The sequence below is a fragment of the Drosophila takahashii genome, chromosome 3R, assembly GCF_030179915.1.
Source record: "Drosophila takahashii strain IR98-3 E-12201 chromosome 3R, DtakHiC1v2, whole genome shotgun sequence".
NCBI classification, from domain to species: Eukaryota; Metazoa; Arthropoda; class Insecta; order Diptera; family Drosophilidae; genus Drosophila; species Drosophila takahashii.
In genome coordinates this window covers 9,485,418-9,507,741 of record NC_091681.1, presented here as the reverse complement: position 1 = coordinate 9,507,741, position 22,324 = coordinate 9,485,418, and the positions used below count along the sequence as shown (strand labels likewise).

The 22,324-nt window shown below is 37.2% G+C and overlaps 1 protein-coding gene across 6 annotated transcripts in view; it reads right to left on the bottom strand.

Moving 5' to 3' along the window:
- mtd (TLD domain-containing protein mustard) overlaps window positions 1-16,284 on the bottom strand; it is a 74,545-nt gene extending 58,261 nt beyond the window's left edge. For 4 of the 6 annotated variants that reach the window (XM_017154428.3, XM_017154430.3, XM_017154431.3 and 1 more), the window contains exons 1-2: window positions 3,013-3,192; window positions 2,314-2,466 (exon numbers count right to left, since the gene is read on the bottom strand). Coding sequence is in view for 2 of the 6 variants with exons in the window: in XM_044394696.2 (XP_044250631.1) it covers window positions 15,938-16,269 (332 nt within the window). In the remaining 4 variants the exon portion in view is untranslated. Of the gene's footprint in view, window positions 1-2,313; window positions 2,467-3,012; window positions 3,193-15,937 lie in introns of those variants that run through there. The other 2 variants (XM_044394696.2, XM_017154433.3) reach the window with 2 other exon arrangements.
- Window positions 16,285-22,324: the final 6,040 nt, after the last annotated feature.

Sequence of the window (22,324 nt, the reverse complement as noted above, 5' to 3'; positions counted from 1 at the left end):
GGACATCTCAAGTGCCTTTGTTCGAATTTCGGCGCACAGGTAGGTAGGTACATATGCATTTATAAATATCTATAGATTTATATTTATTTGTGTAATTATGACACTTTTTCACGCCAACTTGAGCAAACAAATAACAGTAAGCCTCTTTGTCTGGGCCAAGTAGAATTCAGCGAAGTCAGGTACAGTGAGCAGCGGCAAACAAAAGCCCATAAATAAATCACACGAAAAGACAACATGACAAAAGAGCAGCCCATAAAAAATATATGTACAAGTTTAATTATTGAGCAGGCCAGATTAAAATATTCTGTCCTGTGACAAGCCTCCTTTCGTCTGCCGTAATAATAACAACGGCTAAGTGACTCAGAGACTTCCTCGTTCAACATCGAATGGGTATGGAGCTGTCACTTAAAATCAATAAAAGTAAAAAACCAGACGCGGCTGTGCGTAGATACTCTGTGGGAATTTGCATTTCCGTGTTGGATTTTAAATTATTAAGTCATTTTATTTGCACTTCGTTTTCCATTTTCTCCCCTTTCTTCTTATTTTAATTTTGCCATTTTCTTTTCGCCGTTTCCTGACAGTTTTAATTGATTTGCATAGTCAATTGCACCTAACGTGGGCCACCCCCAGTTTTTTGCGGAGAAAACTACGTAGCACAGCGCCCCCACTAAAATAGTATAGAATTTTATTTAGTTTCACTATCTAGAAGTCGGCCGACATCACGTGGCCCGAAATTTATGCACACCTTGCGGACATCGTGATAAATGGCTTTGTCAATAAATATTGTATCAACGCTTTGTGCGGCATTTTGCTGAGTTGCGTCTAAATAGAAACTGAAAAGTTAATCCGCATTAATTATGCTATCAAGTTTTGATGGAGCGTATCACACTTTAGCTATTAATTTTGCGTCGCAATTGATCGGAAATATATTTTTCTATTTCCGAAATACCACAGTTTGGCTTAAATTGGGAATTGTGCTGAGATTTATTTTCTGCACGCCTAGTATTCAGTATATGTCAATGTTTGGGCTTAGCATTTATTCTAATTATAATCTGTTTTCGCCTGCTCATTTTACGCATTTTTTGTGCTATTTATAAAAAACATAAACAAGCGCACACTGAGAAGACCTGAGCCATCGATTATCTAAAGTGGATGCTTTTCTCTTTTCCACTTTTCTCGCCGTGAAAATCAAAGAGAGAAGCTGCTGCAGTCGCCAAACAGTCTGCGAATCGAACTGCAAGATTTTGGAACTGGTTTGCATCTATATAAATTTAGATTTACATAGTTTTCTATTTTCCTCTTAGGGAGCATATTATTTTGAGTGGTTTCCGTTTAGAAAATTTCAACAAATTTACACAGGTGAATTGATATTTTCAATAAATTTATTTTTTCTTTATTTGTAACTCGGTTGAAATTATTATTATAATTTTTAATGAAAAGTTTCGGTCGATAATTAAATTTGGCTAGCTCGAAAAATGTCGTCTGCAGTTTTGTGGGGGTTTTCTTTTCATTTACGATGTGGCCACTTTTTGCGGGTCAGGCCATGAAGGCAAATGAGCTTTTGGGAGGGGAAAGCAACTGTATTTGGGCCGTACGTATGTGTGCGATCATTACTTTTTTATCTACCGTTGCCTTTTAATTCTCCACACAAATGGCATGGAAGGGCCATAGACAAAATCAGAAAATCCAAAAAAAAATCAGAGAAACTGGCGACTTCAACTTTTTTTCGTAGCCATAAGCAGTTAGTGCTGCTTCTTCTTTGCCGACGGTGGTTACTGTCATTGTTGTTGTTTTATTGTGCTGATGACCTTAAATTAGGCGTAGGTCTTTCGTTTTTTTTGTCTGTCGTATTCGTCATTGTTGGCCAAGTTTTTTCTTTGGTTTCTTTTGTGGTGGTCAGCTGTTTTTTATATTTTTTCTTGGTTACTTTTGTCATTGTAATAAGCAGTAACAAAAAGATATTACACGAATGTCATGACCTGCAGGCAGGCGAAAATGCCGAAGAACATAATATAAATAATTTGTGCTGTGTTTCGCCTCTAAAAATGAAAGCCTGAAAAAGTTAAGAACAAAGGAAATGGCCGAGTGGCTGTGGGGCAATAATGCCGATACAAACGGTAAACTAAAACCAACCGACTAAAATAAAAACCGTTCACTGCACAAAGAATCTGGAAAAAAAACCGCAAGCCGCGCCTAAAACAATCGCAAAACAGAATAGCAAAAGAGAAGCAGAGAGAGATAATTTTAAGCCAAGCTTGTCAAAAAAATGCAAGCGCAGCCATTAATTATTGCATCACATTTTGGAAGCTTTACCTTTCTATAATTTGTTGTCTCTTTTCGAAGTTTAGCACAATTGGTTTTCCTTCGGTTGGTTAGTCACATTTCTCATTCGTATTGATTTCACAGTATTGACACTTTGGCTTGGATTTAAAACAGCACTCGCGCACAATTACAAACGTTTTGATTCTGCAGATATTTTTGTGATTAAAAATAATACAATTTTTTAATTTCCTTATAATTACTTTCGTACACTCACAAAAGGAAATTGTACTCCTCAATTTATCATAAAAAATAACATTACTCACAGAAAATCTACATCTTGTGTTTTTATTAATTCAAATAATCTTTTTAGTATTATGACACAAACATTTTAATTTATGAATTTATTTAAACCAGATTGGTTGAAATAAAAACCGTTTTCAATAATTTAAAAAATGGTATTTACAGTTGAATTCGGATTATCTGTAGAGAAATTTCCCTTTCAACTCGTAAGCTCTTTAGACTGAAAGACTCTCACAAATAACTGCAACTGCAGACAGTTATTAAGGAATTTATGGACTTTTGTGAGATTTTAAACAATTCAATTTATTACTACAGCCAGAGCAACGGACGCTAATGGCCGAAATGCAACGGACAATCGGAAAATGAGTGCAGAAAAATAATTATCAGACTGCAATTTTCGGCCTCGCACAGTCGCGCACAACTTAATCATATTTTAAAAATAATTTTTACATTATTATCGTTGATGCTCCACATGGGTATATCTTATTATTAAGCACAGACTTTTGAGCGCGCGCGCGTTACTTTATTTTGTTTCGTTTTCGTTTGGCGCGGACTCTCAGTTGTGTTTTTATTCAGCTGATTTTTGTTTTGGGGAGCGGAGCGGACCTCCTGGGCGTGCGATCGGTGCAAATGGAAAACTTGAACTGATCGAATCGAACGAAATTTCTACGTTTGTGGAAAAAAAAAATTCAGAAAGTGGAGAGCCGAAAACCGAACGAACCGAGCTGATCGCTGCCGACGCACAGTGGGTCCATTTGAGTTTTTCGTTGCAAAATTCAGAGCTATTGAACCAAATGAAGTGATCGTATATTTTTAACGTTACACATTGATAAATGATCCTCAATTGATTTTGGTGTGCAGAATCTGAATCTAGCTGTAGGTCTACACAAGGATTTTATGAAAAAAACAGGGACCGTAAATAATGATTATCGATGTATTTTTCAAGCAAAAAAATCATCCACTTGGAAAAGCCGTACAAACAAACGAATTATACCAATCGGCTACTATTTGTGTGCTCTATCCATATCCGCAATGATCTTTTACTTCTTGAGTTTTATACATTTTACTCCATTTTAATAATTATTTGTTGAGTTTTTTTTCAATCGCTCAAAGAATAATTATTATTATTGTGATTGTTATCTGTGTTATCTCCTTTCTCAGTAGTTTAAAAAATAGTTTTTTATATATATGGAAGAGCGATATTTTGAGCGAAAAAATAACGCTCAAAAAATAATCATTATTTTTTAATCGATATATTTTTCGCTCACAATAATAATAATTATTCTTTGAGCGATTGAAAAAAACTCAACAAGTAATTATTAAAATGGAGTACAATTTATAAAAATCAATAAATAATCATTAAATATTGATTTTTATTATATCACTTATAATGATTACGGTCCCTGGAAAAAAATGATCTATTTATGCACAGCTTTAAAAATTAATAGTTTTAAATTCTTCGAAAGCTTGACCTAGAAAAATGATACATCTAATTTTTTTGTTATAATTCAATTTCGCATAACTGAATAGATAGTCAGCGCGCATGTTTTTGTGGCATTTGCAGCCACTGTGCGACGTCGGCATTATGTTTTTCGATCGCAGCGCAGTCGCAGCTGCGTCTTTAGCTCTCTCACTTACTCTCTTCTCTCTCTCGCGACCACATGTGCTGCAATAAACTTGTTTGTTTTTAAAACCTGCTTGAGGCGTTTGGCTTATTTCCGTTTTTTTCCAAGTGTGCGTTTATTTTACGATGCTTAGATACATGGTTTATCCAAAAAGGATAATTTCATAAGCATTCAATTTCCGTCTAACTGACACATTCTATCGTTTACTTCAAAATGTAGAAAACGTATTTTATAAATATTTTTAAAGTGTAGTTTTGATGAAGGTCTATATCTGCAAATACCAGAAGAATAGCAGTTTTACCTGGTATTTTCAAACAAACCAAAACTTTGAATAGTTTATTTCGTAAGAAAGCAAAGGACTTACAAATGAAGACTTTATACGAATTCTTGATCGGATCCTTATCTTATTTAGTACTTAGAAAGTGTATAAAATATTCGGTTAGCTTAGGTTTTTTCTGTTTTTTGTTGCTGCTTCTAATGTTGGTGCGCATGTGCAATGAACTTGTTTTGAATTGCAATTGCGATACACTTATTGTTGCTATTATTTTTTTGGAGGTTAGTCAGTTGCGGCGACTTTGTAATTTCATTTAAATTACTCATACGCCATGTGACGCCGCTGCAATTATTTGATTTCGCTTGGAGCTTCTCGGTGGCAAATGCATTTCCTCAACTTTAATGTAGGTCATTGTTGAGGGGTGAAAGTGCTGCAATTATCTGGCCAGCCCCTTCCCACCTGCGTTTTCCATCCGACAAGGAAATTACCGCCAAGGTTGAAGCATTTGCCCAGAGAATTCACATTCACCCTAAGGTGAACTGCATTTCAGCGCCGGAGAAAGAGGGGAAAATAGAATTTCCAATTTAACCTTGGGAATTTCTTCCATTTAGCGGTAACGGCTGACTTTTTCTTCTTTCGTTGGCTCATTTAAGACGCATGACTGGGCTCAAATTGCAAATTATGCAAATTTCAAATACGCAACTCGACGAAATCAGAAAAAGTGCAACATCATTTTGCTGCTAGTCGTTCTCCGCCCCCCTTCGTCTACGTACTTACAGTTTTTCGGACTCGGACGATTATAATTTTCAGCCTTCAATATTATTACACAATCATAAATTGTCTGAACTAAAATGTAAATATTTTCGAATGCGCCTTGGGGCCAATAAAAAGCGCAATCGCATGCATAGCCAAAGCTATGACTAAATCTATGTCTATGGTTATGGACACGGCTATGGGCATGATAATCAGGGTCTTCAGTCGAACCAGTCCCAGGTCCCCGGTGAGGTAAACACATAAATCGCACTAACAAAAGAATTAAAAATGTATTTTAAAGTTCTGTTTTCATACATGACCCATGATGAACTTATTTGGAGATTTTATAAATTACTATACTTATTAAAATGAAATTTCATAAATGCTTCTCGACCTTAACATTCAAAAACTAAAGGTTAATCAACCTGTTGGAAGAGTTTAAAGCTTACACACCCACCTCATTGCTTCCGACTGGAATTCAACTTCAAATGCTAATTAGCTTAAGAGCCATAAAGAATCGACATTATAATGTTTTGATTTCTCGATTGGCCAAAATAAAGACAAGCCTGTAATTACCTTTTGAAGCTATTGAAATACAATAAATGAGCTAATGCCATTCACTTCCAAAGAAGACTTATTGTGAATTTTATAGCATGTGCTTTGTAATACCTTGTAAAAAAAACTATTGCTTTTTAAATAACGTTATTTGTTAGCCTCTTCAGTTTTTAAATTAATATAAATTTAAGAAGCTATATAAATTTATGTTTTTTTTCCGCTTTTGAAAAACTTTTCTTTTAGCCATTTTCTTGTTTTCCATTTAGGGGTTATGTTGCCCCCAAATCATCTCCATAATAAACAAATTCATTGGGCTCTTAAACTAAAAGTACAAGAGCGAAAATATTCCCTTTTAAGCAGCTTCATTTAAATAACAAATGGCATTTTCGCCGCTCAGTTTTCCAAACCGATTGCAGCTTAAAAATTTTGCCATCCAACTGTCGGCGTTCCCAGACTGCTGTTGCTGAGTTGTTGAGCTGTTGAATATGCAAAGCTCGAGGAAAGCAAAAAAGATTTACTTTTTAATTTTTGCTCACTTTTTTGCTCGGGCCTGTTGTTGTTCCTACGGAAAATGACGGAAGGTACTTCCAAACCAAGTATCTCTGGTCAGCAATGTTTCGACGGCTTTTTGTTGCAGCTGCTAAAAATAGCAAAGTCGCCGCATTGGTTGCAAGTTGTTTGGCTTGCCAAATGGCAACAGCACATGCTGGTGTGGTCCAATAATGAAAAGTCGGCGGCAAAGCGAGGAAAAACGATGGAAAACCGGCTTGACAGGAAAATGCGAATTTCGTTTAAATGAGGAAAAAATTCAAACGATTTCGTTGTCGCTGCCAGGCAGCTGAATAAAATGCATTTTTGGGTCTCGAGCCCACTATATACATACATCATCACCCCCTACTAACCCCAAAAGGCGGTTGAAGTCCCGGCTAGACGACGGTATGTGCTGCGGTTTGTTTATCTGCTGAATGGCAGTTATTATACCCGTTACTCGTAGAGTAAAAGGGTATACTAGATTCGTGCAAAAGTATGTAACAGCTAGAAGGAAGCGTTTCCGACCCCATAAAGTATATATATTCTTGATCAGGGTCACTAGCCGAGTCGATCTAGCCATGTCCGTCTGTCCGTCTGTCTGTCCGTCTGTCTGTCTGTCTGTCTGTCTGTCTGTCTGTCTGTCTGTATGAACGCTGAGATCTCGGAAACTATAAAAGCTAGAAGATTGACATTTTGCATGCAGATTCTAGGTGTTCCTACGCAGCGCAAGTTTGTTTCAAAAGGGTGCCACGCCCCCTCCAACGCCCACAATCGCTTATATACGATTTTAAAAATTTCAATATTTTGGAAAAGTAAAAATGCAGTTTTATTGTGTTTATCAATACCTATCGAAATGTAGAAGAAATTTTTTAAATCGGACCATTCGTTAAAAAGTTACGGCGGATCAAAGTTTTTCTCCATCTCTTTCGCACTCCCTTTAGCTGAGTAACGGGTATCTGATAGTCGGGGCACCCGACTATAGCGTTCTCTCTTGTTGTTTTTGCTTCTGTTTACTTTTCATTTTCCCATTTAATTGATGCAATGCATAAAAATCAAATTTATATGGATGGACCAACGGCTATTCCGCCGCTGTGAATGAAATTTATATTTGTTTACTGTTTTTGATTCGAGCTTTACTTTTTCGATTCGGCTTTTTTCAATCAAATCCGTCGCTTTGGGCGCGGCGCGCCATTTGATTCATATAAATAAATGTGCCTTAAATTTGCAAAGCAATTGCAAAACGTGCCTGAATTGTCTGAATTCTTGAATGCTCTGTTTTTCAGTTGTGGCACAGAATATTGAAAACAAAACAATTAAATAGTAGAGATCAAATAGTCTTTAAATCTTTTTCGTGTTTTGCTGAATATAGTTTTGATTTTGGTATTAGAAAGTATCATACACAGTTTTTTTTTAAGAATATTGCTATTTTTATTGTGATTTTGGTGGTGTGGTTAATGACAAAACTTTAATTTCATGTTTCTAAATCGATTTTTAGTAATTAATTTTAATTTGTTTTTTCCTTATAACATATTATTTTTCAGAAACCACAGAACAATTTTTTTTTAAAATCTTTTTAATACTCTAGTATTTCCTATATTTCATGGCAAATCGGATTTAAATATGTATTTATTGAAATCTGCTGCTGTCACTAAGCTCGTTACTCAAACAAAAGTGTTCTATTTTGTTTTTATTTTTCAATAACAAATCCAGAGTTTAATTAATGAATTTGTTATATTCAAAATGACTGTCAACGGCTGCTGTCGGAGACATAAATTCTAGACCTATTGAATTTCTGTTTCGAAAGGAAGTGACAAACCCATTGACATTTGCCATTTGGGGCTGTCGGGGGAAAGGACTGGGGATCGTGCTAAAACATTTGTCATGGAACATTTAAATATTCATCCATTTTTGTCCGGTTTGTGGAAAATTCAATTTCAATTCCAATTATGCAGTCAATCAATTTGTATTGCACATACAATTTGTTCGCCAAAAACGCAAACAAAAAACCCAAACTGTTTTTCCCCCCTGGGGGCATATGGCTTATAATTTATTTACATGGTAAATAAAAACCGTAGAAAGGTTGTTTTTGTGTTATCAATATTTTTCGTATTTTTCCAACGCTTTTGGCAACACATGGGCGCAATAATTGGGGTCAATGTCAGGCGTAGTATACTCTTTTAGCCTGTATTTGTGTTTATACCGCAAGTATTTTGACAGGGGCAAAGACAAAGGTAAACATTTCATTTTTTAATAAAATACTGATATTTTATTTATGAGTCGAGTCGAAACATCAATTAGGCGCACAAGAAGGATTCCAGCGAGCACGCAATCGAATTATTATAAATGGCCCATCATAGAATCACAAGACTTAAAAGATGATGTATCACCTCAATGGTATCCAAAATTTTCAAAATAGCAGGTAACCTAACATTTTATGGTAGGAGTCTCTTTGCCAGATAAAGTATATCTTTCTCATGCGATAAGGCAGTATTTTAAAAGGTTTCTTAAAACCCATTTTAAATGTTTAGAAGGTTATATTCAAGATTTTAAAGACATAAAGGTTTTTTTAGGTTTTAATAAATGATGAAATGGGAAACCATCAACATTCATTATTTACTTTATTCTTAGCGTTTTATTTTTATAATAAATATGATCGCTAAACTTAAAAATTTCCATTGATGGAATTTTCAAGAATAGACAATTCTATTCTAGAAAATTCGTGTGGAATACGTACGTGATGCAAGTCAAGTCAACACCTCTCTAATCTCCTTAATTTTCCATTTCTGACTGGCAATCAAATATTTATGTGTGTGCAAACAAAGCCAAAGTGCAGACAAAGAACCATCTTGCTACCTATCTATCATCTCTTAATTTTCGAAGGGTCAGCGTAGCACAAAAGATTTTATGAGTTGTTCGGAATTTTCCTTCGCTCAACAATGGAAATTTGCGGAGGGTGGGAGGATCGGTTGCCTTATCGGCGGCCTTCTTTGCCTTTGAAGCCACCCTAATATAAGTACTGGCAAATATCAGGTAGCCGATGCGATAAGCAGCCTGTGGATTTATAATTAAATAAAGCCAAAAGAGACAGCGTAGGAGGGAGATTAATAAATTCCGAATCCGAGCAGGCGACAAAAAGTCTTGTGACAAACAAACAACCGATAAGTTTTCCCCGATCCAAAACGAAAGCGAAGAATATTACTTCTCTGATCCAATAGAAGTGAGGTCGCCTGTCAATAAATCATTCTGTCCATAAACTAATTGAGCTGTTTAGCCATATTTGGGTTCCTTGATCCGGGGCTCACGTGTCAATCCCCCGGGCCCATATCCTTGTTTATGTTTTACTGCCTTGCCGTGCTTAATTCCACATGTTTAAGCCAATTTCAAAAGCAATAAATTTGTAAAGCAAATCATAATGCTGAATTCGATTAGCAAGGACGACAACACGGGCAACAAACCTGAACACAGATCCGAGACAATCGATAGCAGTTCGAACATTGTTCGCGTAATGTGTTCGGCTGAACAATAATGACAGATAATTATATTGATATATATGAGCAATCTCGTAGATTGAATGCCAAATTGATTGGTGTGGCGGCTCATGTGGCATTGAAATGGCCACTGGAAAGGGTGTGAAAATCGATTAAATACGTATCTCTACATGAGCGAGAAAAAGCCATACAGAGGGTTCATTGGGATGTTTGGAAAATTCTTTGGAACTGCTTCGGTTTCTCATAATAATCCATATTGCTGAAAAGGATGCTTGATAATTTTTCTTAGTCATATTTTGAGATTCTATTTGAATTCCTTTGTGTTAAATTACACCCATTTACAAATTGTAAATTTACCAATTAAGAAAGCTTTTAGAAAATGGTTAATCATTCAGTTTTTGCCATTCGAGACGAATAAACCAAATCGTTTTGCGAAAATCACTTCGGAGCAATAAATAATTCCTCTGAATTTACCAGCGCATTAAGTCCCTAAAAGCGATGAGAAAATTTTCTTTGCGTTATTAAAAATGAATGCGAACAATTTGGCTAAGTGCATTTGCCTCCGTTTGGCGCGCACTTACATTAATATATATTTGTATATATTTGCATGCCTGTGTGGATATCTTCTGCTTAGATAACGAAATATAATTCGTCGCAATTTATGAAAAGAAATACGAAAATTGTTTGTTTACAAAGTGTCAGGCAAAATGTCGGCACCAACAATGCCAGCAGACATTGTGGCTCACATACATATGTATAAATAGATATAGTATCTGAGCGTCATATATATGCATGTCCGACTGTCAGAACTTCCCGTACGATTTGCAGTGCTTCTTGAGAGCCAAAAGCCAGACAAGTCTTCAGGTCATTGCATTTATTAATAACACAAATCCGAGGAAAGCGAAAGCATAGAAATTGAAATTGCGAAACAAAAATTAGCTTTATTTATTCCCCTCTATACACTATAATATTTATAGTATTGGATATAGTAAGTTGATAGCTATAATTAGCAGCTTGTGGCTTTTGTGTTAATTAGGAAAATCCTAAATTCTTCTTTGATCATAAATAAACCAACGATTGCGCCTTACAGTTGCTATTAGGGGTTGTACATTAAGACTGTCATGAAGGGATTATCGACTATTGAGGGTGATTATATTGCCACGAGCATCACGGAGCGTGAAACTTAAAACCAAGTGATGAGTTTGATTTACGAGGCGATAGGTAAAGTCAATGCAATGCAGGAATGAAGTTGAAATGAAACAAGACGATTGCACGTAGGTTGAGAAGAAAATAAACTAAACTGGAAAGTCATTGACAATATTCTCTAAGAAACTCCTTTTTTTGGCTTAATACTTTTCTGTTATTAGGTTTGGTTTTTCAACAAAATGTTCTTATTCGCCAGGATGCCTTATTCAACACAATTAACACGCTGGCAATTAATTGTAGCAATTAATGAATATTAAAAGGCTTCGTTAAAAGTATTTGCATGCACATTGCTCATACGCCGCGTGGGACTGGCGGCAGCTAGGCGACTTGGCTTCTGTTTGACTTGGTTGCCACTTTTTTTATTAAGCGTCATTTCATAATCGTTATGCAAAGCGCAAGCACAATAACCGTTGCCCAAACTATGGCAACGCCCACGTCAAACCTGATGTGTATGATGAGGAGAAGGATGGGGAGCAGGGTGAGGAGCGGAATGGAAATTAGGATGAGGGGCAGGAGCAGTCAGCTGCCAGCGACAGGCCACGACATCAATGACAACAACAGCGATGGCATAACACTAATGAAAATTTGTGAGCGGGCGGGGCAGGATGTTGGGGGAGGGGCGGCAGTGGACAACATTGACGTTGCATTTTATCCTCGGCTGAAGACAAGACCACAGCAACAACCCCAAACACGGGCGGCTGGAAACGCTCATCGGATGAGTGCTCTTTTGGCAGGCACTGTGGTGAAGGATACACATTTTGGGGATTATCTAAAGTATCCCCCAAGGTCGAACTCGTGCACGTGAAGGTCCCAAGCATTGTTTCAAATTCATTTGTTCAAAATATTTTTCGTTGGTTTGGGAAAACGTATTCTCAAAATTTAAAGAAAATGACAATGAAAACTTTTTAAAATAGTATTGTAACAAAAATTATAGTAACCAAATTATTTGGATAGTGAAAGTATTCTATTTAATTTCGAAAATTTCTTAATATACCAACAAAATATCAAAAAGTTTTAATAATAGCCCATTTAAATATCTGTGAATTTAAATTTGCAATATTTAATTAATTATTATTTTACAAGAAATTGTAGTAATCGAGGTACTTGACTAAGACCCTTTTAGGTCGCGCCGTGCACCACTGTGCAATCGATGCAAATTATGGCCAAAAACAATGTCAGCGCCAACAACATGAGCGATACAAACGAGCGTGTTGTCGTAGTCATTGGTTGTTGCTGGTCGGCTGTGGTTGTTGCTGTTGCACAGTGTTGCTGGCGTTGACAGGCGCGGCAAACGTTGCAGCTCGTCACAGCTGCAAGTGAAAGTCAAACATGAAACGCTTTTAGACTCCGGCACACACATTTACACTCGGCCAGGAGCGCACACATGAGCACACAAATTGCCAGCTATTTAGCGGGGCGAAGGGTTGGGAGAAAGGGGAGAGATTCTCATGTGCATCGTTTCAGGGTCAACTGCTATTTACAGTCAATGTCAGCGCAAGTTACACTCAGAAAACGTTAGTTAAGTCCGCCACAAAAAAAAAATTGTATAAGATCTTAACAAATTTTTGAATTTTTATTAAAAACATAATTATGAATTTTAATTTGAGTGGTAAAACCATAAATATATAACAAATTATGGAAAAAACTAATAGTCAAGGATGGTTAATATGGATAGATAATTGAATAATTTTTTCGAGTGTACGCACGAGATGGTGTGTGTTCGTGAGGCTGGGGAAAGGATTTACTAAAACAGCCAGTCAGTCAACAGTTTTGGGGGAAACGCCCACACATCCATTACCATCATCATTTTGGCCATTTATCGTTATTATCAGCCACCAACGCTGCGCCGCGGAACGTGCATGGCATCGTCATAGGTCTTAATGCCGACACATAAAAATTGTTCACACATCCAAAATTCAGCTGAACCGCTCCGAACTGCTCTCGTGTCGTGCCTTGCCATTTTGGCCTGGCTAACTCGACGATCTGATCTACGGGGGCCTGTCGAAAGTATTTGCTCAGGCAACAAACGCTGCGACTGTCTCGATTCTTTATGATTTTATTGTCATTGTTCTCTTTTCCCACTTTGGTTTTGTGGCGAAACAAAAGCCACAAGCTCCTGAAATTTCAATTAGCATTTGGCTGAATTGATCGTGTGTGGGCGTCTGTGACTTGAAGGCAAGATCGAATTTCGATATGAGATGCGAATTTAAAGACCAGGTCAAGGTCGATCTGCTACTTATTTGAAGCCCCCTTCTACTTATAAGAATTTGTATGGAGGATGTTTTTAATCCGCCACTTTGAGCTTTAATGTTAAAGAGGTATCGTGACTACGCATAAATGATATTATTCTATTTAATATAATATTTAAAAATATCTCGAATGAAATAGGATTAAAAACATTAATCACAATCAGAAAAACACGGAGTTTACTAAGCAGATTAACTTTTGACTTACTTAACTTTTGACAAAATAGAAATAAAACATTTCCAAGGCGGAAATTAAAGAAATTAAAGCACTGAAAACTGAGAGCCTTTTTCAAACGTCTATCCCCATTTTATGAAGCTGGCTCATTCCTTATAGTCTTCGTACAAAAATTCACAATAAATACCGCTCACTTAACTGCCTGCCAAGTGTCTGTCTCTGAGTTTGAGCCGGCTTAAACAAGTGAGAACGGCATTGTGTGTCGACTATGGGATACCTCGTAATTCATTGACAAGCTATTAAATGTAAACAAATAATTTTTGCATTGAAACATCGTTAGATCTCGTTGCTTACACCGACGGATGACTTTTAGTGGTAATCAGGAGTAGTATAGACACACATTGACACAAATCTATTATACCCTTGCTTTCACTTGAAGCGGGTATGAAAAGTGGCCAGACGACCACTCGAAAAGGGTAAAGCCTTTACCTGCTAAAAAAAGAGAAAAGAAGATCTGAGAGGGAACCCGCAAAAGCAGCAGGTAAACAAAGGAAACAAGGCCAGCTTAAAAAGGCTTCAAGGTTATAAATTACCACCTTAAAGTGTTTAAAGGAACTGCACAGATTCAATCTGCAGTTGCAGCTGTCTGCGCGAAGAACAAGTTTGAGGAGTGCCCGATACAAGACACAACACAGATCCGGAGGGTATGGGATACGGTGTGTTGCGGGTGGGGAAGTGGAGTAGAAGTGCAGGTATACTGGCAAAACTTTGAAGGTCAAATTGCTTGAGCGAAGTCGACAACGATAACTACTCTGGTGTCTATATAAAAGTGCTGTATAATGAAAATGACACAACCGAGCTGGTGGCGAACATGAAGTGAAAGTTTTTAGAACAATAAATATTACGCATACGCCGGGTGGAAAATAACTCAACTCGAAGTGAACTTTTCCTTTTACTTGGCCAACGGAAAAATTGCCAACCTACTCCCTTTGCCAACCCGCCAAATGAAATGTCCAAAAAGTTTGCTAAATTGTTGTTGTTAGGCCAAACTTTTGAACTGACTTTATAACAACTTTTTTGGTGGAACGGAAGGCATAGTTGGGTAAAGGGGTCAGTGTCGGGGAAAGGCATTTATGATGACCTCAAGGCTCGTCGCACGTGCTTCAATTGTTTTGCAAATAAATTGCAAGTTTCTTTTTTGTTCTTTGCTGTTTTGACTTATGGAAATATTTTCGAAAATCATTGTTGGGTAACCTAGAAACTTTAAACGCTGATGATAGTTATAAAGGCAATGGACAGTTTTAAACTAATATTTCGAAATAATATATTAACATGTTAATGAAATGAACTGTTCGCTCTTCTGATTTAACCGAATATTGAAAATCATTGTTAAGAAAAATATTTGGCCTATTACAATTTCAGAAACGGACTTACCATTATTTTTTGAAATTGTATCACATTATAAAACGGTTATTTTAAATTGGAGTCGAGTCGTAAATTGATTCATTTTGAGTTTATTACAGTAAGTGCCACAATATATAAATTAAGTGTGTTAATTTGTATTTCCTGTTGGTAAATTAGCTTTTCCACGTGCTGTCACCTTTCCTTGCTTTTCCCACCTCAATTGGGAAGTGAAGTGCATTGACTTTGCTTATGTCACCCTTTCAATCCGTCATATAGCCACCTCCTCATGTTCTCTCGCTTTCTCCGACGTTTCCCTTAGTATTTATTTTTATTTTTATATTAATTATGCAATGTTTGAGCCACTTTAGGTGATTGTTTGCGCGTGAGTTCCCTTTGGGAAGACGAAGGAGGATTGGGAAATAAAAATGTCAAATTTAATTGATTTATGACCTGTGATTCATTATTACCGTTAAAATTGCATAAACGCTTTGTTTTCATTTTTGTTTCATTTTGTTGTGGGTTTTATTTAACGTCAGAGATGTTTTGCTTCAGCTTTCGCTTTTCATTTCATTATATTTCCCCAAATGTCAGTCATCAACGAAATAAGTCTAAATACGCCATTTTTTATTTTGTTTCCAAAGTAAAACCTCAAAAATACCGTGTCATCTAATTTTCCAACTTTATATGTCCTGGATATTTAAGACCTTCTACTCCCTGTTTTTTAATGCTACAAAATCAATAGCATTTATCACTTACCAAATATATACCAATATAAGTGCTAAAAGTTTAGTTTGGGTTTTTAGTTTATAGTTTTTAAAAAAGGGTGCTGTGCAATCTAGTTGATCTCTTCGATTAGGCTTCCACTCTTAACAGAGTCTTTTTAAACTTGCTTACTTACAACGATGTGCACTTAAATTTCGTGTGGGTACTAACTAAATCGAATTCAAATCTAGAAAGAAAAGCTTTAACATACAGAGGAGATTGGACTACTGGAAAATAAATCTACGGAAAATAATTTCAAACGATTTCAAGTTCGGGGTGTTGGAAAAGAGTGGTATTAAATTTGGAACAAAAGTGGTGGAAGAAGCATCGAAAAGAAGGAGCGTGGCGGGACTTACTGCCAGGAGAAGCTGCCGGTGATGCCGTCCTTGAGCCGATCCCGCAGGGACCTCTGGCGACTGGGCCCCGATCCCGTCAGGGGCGGCAGATGGGCGTTCTCGCCGTCCTCCAGCACAGTGGCTATGTTCGAGGCGGAAGTGGAGATCGGCGCTCCGGCGTGCTCCATGATCGGCGGCTGGTGGTGGTGGTGATAGTGCTGGTGGTTCGACTGCTGGTGGAGTGGCGATCCCGGTCCCGATCCGGTTCCAGAGCCCGGCGCCCCTGCCGAAGGATCTCTGCTGTTCAGAGTTCGGCGAAAGGAGCCGTGGCGTGGCGAGTTTTCGCGAGACATTACAGATCGATTTCGATTTCGATTTTAAGCGGTTTGGTTTGGCGGTTAGTTATCGATAGAAATTTCGCATAAAACAATTAGAAGCATAAAACGATTAGTTCAATTGGAGCCAATTATCTGAAGCTTTCTCTTTTTTTTGCTTTTTGGTTTTGTTTTTAAGATGAAGAGAGAACGAACGAGCGACTTGAACTTGCTTTGATATTTTGGTTTTAGTTTAACTTTGTTGCTTAGGTGGTGAGTTTATTGAGATTTAAATTGCACATAGAGCCAAAAAGTATTAACGGTGTGTAAAAGTTGGCTATTCGGAGGGGTTAGGCATGTACCAAAGAAAAATATCAAAAAAGAGTAGAGTTGATAAACAGTATAGAAAAACGATTCTCATACGACGAACACGTTGCATTTGATCGAAATAAAATATAGGTTTGGCATACGCGACACTTAGAGGCAAACATTCGTTGGGATTTCCGTTTTGGGCATGGAAAAGGTGCGGGTAATATAAGCATAAATGTATATCGGTGTATGTTTGATTGTATTAGTGTTGTATTAAAAAAATAGTAGTATATAGCATAGGATAACAGAGTTAGAAATGTTAGAGATTTTGTACAGCTTTGGAAATTACACATAGAAGGTACAAGAAATATGATAAGGTATTGAATGAAATTATAGAGGTAAAATGTATATTTTATTTAAACATAAAATCAACGCTTTGTAATGAAAGCTACAAAAAATATTTGTATACGTATTAAAATTTATTTAAGTTATTTAGAAGACTTTAAGCGTGTTTTACATGAGTAATATATGAGAGGAGTATAATTCGAACTGTTTTAGAGATGTATAAGAGCCGTATAAGAGTCATAAGCGATCACAAGCAGCATGCCTTCTATTGCTATAGTTATAGTACATTTCTTAAAGGAATCGGGAAGATAATAGTTTTGAAAAGTGTGTAAAAGTCTGACAAGTTCAGATAGGTGGTGGATAATGTTTCAACTTTTGGAGGAAGGAAAAAACGCACATTTCAGTTCGTGTGTTGTCGCCTTTCTGCGGGATTTCAGGAGTCTGGACACGGATTGTGTGAGTGTTATCGGTGTCGGGTGATCCAATGGCTTGGGAAATCAGGAACTGGAAACTGATCTTTGATTGTTTGGGTAGGTAGAGTCTGTATTTACATATGTCTGGCTAGTAGGGTTGACTGCAGTCGGGTTAGCTATAGGTGGCATAGCAGATATTGGGCATAGCGTGTTCAGCCGATGCAGAAGCTGCATTTACTGCACATTCGAAGGCACACAAACAGTAAGAGCGGATGTTCATTACTTTCATTACGGGTTAGAACGATCAAACAGTACATTTAGGTAGACATTTATATGGGGGGCAAGGCAATCTATATTTGATTTTGATATCGCTATTTAGTATTCAGTATTCGGTATTTGCTGGGTGTTCTTTTCTCGTGTTTGTTCAATATGTTTTATTCAGTGTTGTGGCTTTGCTGTCTTTGCTGCTAAATGTTGCGCAAATATTAGCAGCTTATCTATGTGGCTAGAGGCGGACGATTACAGGTAGGTAGTACTGGATATGGGCTAGTTATGTGTCTGCTGTACGGGCATTGTTGCTTAATTAGCTTTAGCTATTCGTAATTTAATTAGCAATATGCATATTCGTTCTATTTGATATTTGTTCAGTGTGTTTCTGTGTTTGTATTCTTGTTCGTATTTGTTTGGTGCTGCAATTTGTTTTTGTTTCGAGTACTGGGTCTTTGTGGCGTGTTCGAGTTGGATTCGGATTATTTGTGTGCGCTATATAGTCGTATTAATAGCATTATCATTATATTTATATTTTTTATAAGTGGATTAGATATTGGGTATCTGATGGGCAACGAACCTGCAAAGAAAAACAATGAAAAGGATTAATGTTGGGTTTATCGATGATACTTTAAGAAATGTAAGAAGGCAGAGATTCGGTATTTAAAAAATAAGTTTTACTTTAGGGTAAAGTTAATCTATAATATTTATATTTATAATTATTTTTTAATTTTAAAATATTAATAATCTGAAAGCATCCGAAAACGATGTACACCATCTGCATTAAAACGAGGACAAAAAGCAAGAAGAGGAAACAAGAACTGTCACACTTTTATGAATTTGTTTCTATTTGTCACATTAGATTGCTGTTAAAACTTTTATATATTAACGTGTAGTAAAATAATGAAAATTATCGTAGTCTATCTTAATAAAAATAAACATTTTTTTTTCAAATATTTAACTCTACATTAACATTTTGACTAACAAGTGCAGTTTCCAACATTTTATCTTGATTGCAAAAAGGACGCGTACAAATAGAGAACATCCAAAATGCATGTAAAATAAAATCAAAATTCCTGCAAGGACATTCAGCCTTCCGATACAGCAACAACATCGATTTCCAGGGGGCAGAAAAAAGTCTTCATAAATGTTCTCTTGTCGATTGGCTGAAATGCATTTTGCCCCATGAAATTCCGCAAAATAAACGGACTCAATGCCATTCCGAAATGGGCATGTTCCAAAAACCCGCTTGCGCCATCAACGATGATTTCCCCCACTTTCCGTTTACTTTTCGTTTGAATTGTAACAGGAAATGCCGTTGAAAAGAAGCAGAGAGCAAACCCTTAAAATCCCCTAAGCCTGCACGTGGCTATAGACCCAATGTCAAATTGCATTAGAGTGTGCCGGCTCTCAAAATATGCAGAAGCCGCCAAATGAATTATGCATCAATGCGGGTGCAGGGCCAAGGAGCTTTCCTCCCACATTATACATTCGAAAATGTTAAACGAATTCAAAATCGCTGTGATGTCGTTGCTGCGAAAACCCTAAACGACTTGACATTTGATATACAAAATTGAAAATTTCCAATCACCAAAAATAGTTTTTAAAGAAATAGTGGTGGTATAAGGGGAGAGATATTTTTAAAGCAAGTGCTTTTATATTTGTTTTCAGTTTTAAGTATATGAAGTAGAGTTATTAAACCAATAAGTGTATGATATGTAAATAAATATAATAAGGAAAGATAGGAAAGAAATATTACGAATAGTTTTATAGATAAAAACGACCAAAATTAATGAGCTACAATGTGCATACATGCACAGAAAATTAAGTTTCTTCATTAAGAAAACATAAATGTCATAAATTACACAATGTTACGGCTCTACGTACATTTAATATTTAATGTATTGCCGGGCAGATGGCGCTTTTTGGTTTGATGTCCTTTGGCTGTAATTACGCCAACATCAACGTCACTGCCCACGCTACATATATAGCTTTGGCTTAAACGCAGCCACATGGCCTAGAGCCGAGCTCAACTAAACCGAACTGAACAGCAGCAGTCCTGCATAAAGGCACTGCATCTGTCTGCACTCGTACACCCGCTCATTATGATTATTATGAGTAGTTTCTCTCTTTTGGCCGGCATTCAAGCCAAGTCTGTTGCTTTGCCCTTCGACGTAATGCCCACCCTTGCCACCTTGCCCCCTTTTCCCCCGTGTACCCTCAAATGTGGCATTCAGTTGGATGCCGCCAGAAAAAAGTGAGCGGAGTGAAAGGGAGATAGGGGTGCCATGAAATGAACAGCGAGACACATTTAATAATCGCACTTGAAGCTTGCTCTAAAGAAGGCACTGTGGTAAGAACTACTTACTAAAATTTGTAAAATAAAATAATGAAGTCTCACATACTTAAAACTATTTTCATTTTAATTTGAAAAACAAGGAAGTAAAAAGTCTACTGACTTTCCACTACAGAAAGAGATTTATATCTTATCGTTGATCTCTGATAACAAGATTGGGAAAGTATAAGTTGGTGCACGCTTTTAAGTAAGCTTCGTAAGTATGCAACATATTTTTAATTATGAATTAATTCTTTCACATCGCTCATTCATTATTTTTACTTTAAGGTATGTCAAGTTTCTACATTTTGTAAAACCAGTAAACGGTAGAGAAGAAACTCAAACTGCAGCTCTACGTTTAATTCGAAATATTTCCATGCATTCCTCCTATGGATTCCTGAGTACAGTGCGAAGGTAAGAGTGAGCAGCTCGGAAACACACACATATCCATTTCCCGACAGGACGGGCGCACTTTTTAATATGTGTGTGGGTGTGGAATGAGTAATGACTGCCTTCAGCCAGAGCATTTCAGCAGTTCAGCGTTGGCAACGCGTTCCAATGTCCTTACACAGACAGTCGTTCGTTCATTCTGAAGGCTATGCACTTAGGCGAGGTCATAAATACGCGACGCAGGGGGGAAGCAGCGAAGGAAGTGGCCAGGACGAAAGGGAGAGTGCTAAAATGTTATGTAAAGTGTGTTGGCCAGCTTTAGGCCAAAGGCTTTAACTGAGGACAGCACATCCTTTGACTTACTATCACTGATAGAAATTAAGGAACGTAAAAATACATAAGGGAAACTACTTAATGTGTCATTCTTTTAACAGATTTTAAATGGAATAAGATATAATCCTATAAAATTGATATGGGATTTATTTTATAGAAATATGTGAAGCCAATTCAATTGTTTTAAATACATTTAAAACAATAAAACAATTTAAAAAAATATTTAATTTTTTTCTTTTAAACATGTTTTTTTCCAGTGCCTCAATAAAAAAAAGGACATTTGCATAGTGAACCGCGTGCAGCTTCCGCAAACGCATCCGCTGGCGCCCGGCTGACTTCCTCTTCCGCTGTTTCGGTGCCTCGGCATTCATTCATAATTGCAGGATGCATTTTGTTTTAGTTCTTTTGGCACCACCCCAACGGGCCCTTCCTCCTTGGCTGGGCAAACATCAGGGATATCCTTGAGTTGGCACTGAAAAAATATTTGCACTCTCCCAGTTTCTTTATTCCTCGGTGTGCTCCGCTCTGCCACTTGTCGTCCTTTCACGAGTTCCCAATGCACAAATGTTTCACTCTTATTAGCCCTAATTGAGCTCGCGGGCAGGAAAGGGCGTACCCCTAATTTAGTTACTCTTGGTCCAGTGTGTGCGACTGTCCAGCAAATGCAAATTGCATTCACATATTTTAAACGGCCTTCGGGCCACCCGGGCGCATACGTAATGGAATTGACAGCGCGGAAAATCGGAAACTCTAGTGCTCTGCTGCACAAACTGAACTAGCGACCCAGTGCCAGTGTCTATGTGTGCTCGATTTGCAGGGCTCCGGCTTCCCGCAAATGTAATTTATGCCTATAATGGAGTCCTGCCTCCGCCATGTGGCTTTTGTTTTCCATTTGCAGGCAAAATGGCCTAAGTGACACATGGACGGGGGCGACCAAGCAGTTAATGCTCGGTGATTGACTCCATTGAGCCCCGAAACAAAGTGGATTTTGAATAGATTTTAGTATTTACCCTGCAGTCCTCGAATGCGTGCACTGTCCCTTGGCAATGGCATGTCCAAAACTTTAATTACTCCTTGAATGCAGAGCAAGCACGTAATGCATTCGAAGGACCAAAAGATCAAAGAAGTAACCTGCTTATAAATCTAACTCTTAAGAAAGCAAGTCTACAAAAACGTGGCATTACCATTTTTTAAATTAGTTCTGTACTATCTTAAAGTTTATTAGATTTCTACGGTATATGCAGAAATGCATATTCTATCCAAAGTAACCTTCTTATTACATTTGGCAATTCTTTCTATTCTTTTTAATAGAAGCGTTTTATTTTGCTACGCTTTTTTTCAATTACCCACTTAACACGAAGATTTTAGAACATAGCTTATTTACAATTTCTAGGCCTTATATAGCAATTTCATCCGCTTGCTGTCAGTGCTGTCCACATAATACATAGCCATAGTTTTCATACAGCAGAAACCGAAATATTTTTAAGGCTTCTCGGGGAAGGAGGATGGGCGGTGAAGGTGTAAAAAGTGACAGAAATTACATCGACACGAGCAGGAATGTTTTGGTTGTGGTTCTCATGACAAAGTCAATTGCCCATCGGCTGAGGAAAAACACGAGCGGAATTCAGTCCAATTAAGTTGTCACACAGCGAGAAAAGAGTAGGTGATAATAATCAAAATGTTTACCATTTAACTAGGTCAA